Consider the following 2,613-nt stretch of genomic DNA (forward strand, 5'->3'; position numbering starts at 1 on the left):
TGCTGGGCACTGGCTGAAGGTGACTCAGCAGTGTGCCCTTGTGGCAAGGCAGAACAGCTGCACCCTCAGATGTCTTGGCAAAGATGTCAGCAGCAGAGACACAGCATGGAGCCTTCTCAGGTTGGCACTCCTGAGACCATTCCTGGGGTCCTGTGCTCTGTTTCAGGCTCCTGGGTGTGTAGGAGAGCTGAGAGTGAGTCCAGCAGAAGCACCCAAGACACTGAGGAGATTTGAGGACATGATGTAGTGAGAGTCTGAGGCAGAAGAAGTCTGAAGGGAGACCTTGTGGGTGTCTGGATGCTCTTGAGGATGTGGAAAAGATGGAGCCAGGCTCTTCTCAAACTGCACTGTGGTAGGACAAGTGGCAAAAATACAACATTTGGAACCTTGAAAATTCTATTTAGATATGAGGAACTTCATTTATTTTACATTTTAGTTTGATCCTGAAAATTCTCCAGCACTGAATGCACCTTCCAGAGGTTTTGTGCAGCTTCTGGCATTAGAAAATTTCCTCACTTCGCAGACACAGCCCTGACCAACTTGATCTAATTAGAGCTGCTTTGAAAAGAGACATGAAATGGGTGATCTGCAGAAGTCTTGTCAAACCTCAAATATGCCATGGTCAGAGTAAAAAAAAGTTTACCTCATTTGTTTCTTCAAAGTTAGAATTTAGGACAGGACAAGGACAGGGCCAACTGGATTTGGGGAAACTGATCATGGAAGGGTTTTAGCACCACTGGGAACATTGTGCGTTGAGGAATCTGATTTAAAAGACAGGATGAGCAGTCTGTCAGAAAACAACATTTATTGGTTCCTGAGACAGCTGTTGTAGATAGCAGGATAAAGTCCACAGTGCCTTGACAGGCCAAGAGGGGACTTGGTGTCTGCTGGGTGTGAGATTTTTACCTCTTCGGTTTGTGAGAGCTGCAGCCTTGGAGTGCTGACAAATGTCTGAGGGAGCAGGGACAAGCAAAGACAATCAGGATCTTGAGGTTTGAGAGGAGACACAAGGCTCAAGCAAAGAAACTCCCAAGATGTGCACAGGACAATGTGTCAGAGAGGTTGGTCTCCAGGTACAGGCCTCTCCCCCTTTTATCCCTCCCCTGGGAGCAGCAGAAGCTGTTGGCTGCAGGAGCAACATGTGTCACTGCTGGAGGAGACCACAGCACAGGCACTGCAGGTGTGCTGAGAAGCAGCATTTTCTCCTCTCCAGTGCAGTCCTGTGCCCCCTGGCAGAGTCATTTCCGGCAGCTCTGCTCTCCTGGGGCTCTGCCTGGGACGTGTGGGCTTTGGAGTCTCTCTCACACACGCAGCAGGATCGGTCTCAGCATGCGCCTCGGCTATCTCATCCTGGCTGCCTTCCTCAGGCACCCACTGGGTAAGCACTGGCTGAGTGAAAACTCCTCTCTCTCCAGGTCTACCCCTGTGAGGTATCCTAATGAGGGACATTTCTTTGCTCTCTTCCAGGCACCATGGGGCAGGTCACTGTCACCCAGCAAGAAGGACAAGTCACAGTGAAGCAGGGAGACACCTTCCACACCACCTGCACTTACCAGGCCTCCAGCTTTGATGCCTTGCTCTGGTACCAGCAGAAGAAAGGCCAAGCTCCCCAGCTGCTCTCGCATCAGGCAGCAGCTGGCCCCAAGCCCAGTGGCCGTCTGACCACGCTGCTGAACACCACGGGGAAATACAGCCTGCTGCAGCTGGAGGAAGTGGAGGCCTCTGACAGTGCCTTGTACCTCTGTGCTGTGAGTGACACCCTGGTGCAGGAGCTTGCTTGGCTGTGCAAGAAGCCATGGGAGGGAGGGGATGTGTCTGGGCAAGGCTGAGCTTGGGGGAAGAGGCCCTCAACTCTCCCCTGGCAGCAGTGTTTCTCCTGAGCATATGCAAGACAAGATCCTCTTCCAGGAGAGGACAGAGCCTGTGGCTGGAGAGGAAGGAGAAGGAGCTGAAAGAGTCTCAGTTTCCCATTTTTTCACCATGGTTATGTGGTTGTTCTGCCCAATGGCTCTGGTGAGGTGATGGCATTGCAGGAGGTTTTGATCACTTCTGCAATGGTTTCTTGCTGCTGCTCTTTGCTTTCTGCATTTCCTTGCTGCACTTTGCTTCCTCAGGTATTCCTGCAGCCTGTCTCTTCCAGTGTCCTGCTCTGGGGATGTAACCCTCAGAGGTTCAAGGATTAACAAGGTAAATACCATGACATGGGAGAAGGCTCCTTCCTGGAGTGCCACAACTGCAGTGAGGTTGGATAATACTCAGAAGCACCTCGAGGACTTTGCAGTTGCTGTGTGGTCATCTGGTGGGATCTGGAGAACCTCCTCTCCTCAGTGCCCTCTGTCCATCCTTGGAGCCCTCTTTCGGCCTCCCACCTTTCTTCTGCAGTGGGACCAGGCTGGAGAGATCTGTCCAAGAGCACAAAGAGGGAGCAGACCACAGAGAGTGTGACCCTGTAGAAAGGTGTCATTGGAGCAGGCTCCTGCCAGGCTCCCTGTAAAGAGGACCCTGGCAGCACTTGTGACCCTGTGGGGGACACACATTGGAGCAGTTTGTTCATGAAGGACTGAGCCCCATGGAAGCAACTCACGCTGGGGCAAGTGGTGAAGGAGCTCATGC

General features: G+C 52.2%; 1 gene segment (V, D, J or C); it reads left to right on the forward strand.

The window, feature by feature from the left end:
- The first annotated feature begins 1,329 nt into the window (after positions 1–1,329).
- Positions 1,330–1,829, forward strand: LOC128978511 (T cell receptor alpha variable 1-2-like). The segment is given in 2 exon segments: positions 1,330–1,378; positions 1,468–1,829. Coding segments are annotated over 2 exon segments (411 nt in total).
- The last annotated feature ends 784 nt before the right edge of the window (positions 1,830–2,613 follow it).

Source organism: Indicator indicator, chromosome 37, assembly GCF_027791375.1.
Source record: "Indicator indicator isolate 239-I01 chromosome 37, UM_Iind_1.1, whole genome shotgun sequence".
Classification (NCBI taxonomy): Eukaryota; Metazoa; Chordata; class Aves; order Piciformes; family Indicatoridae; genus Indicator; species Indicator indicator.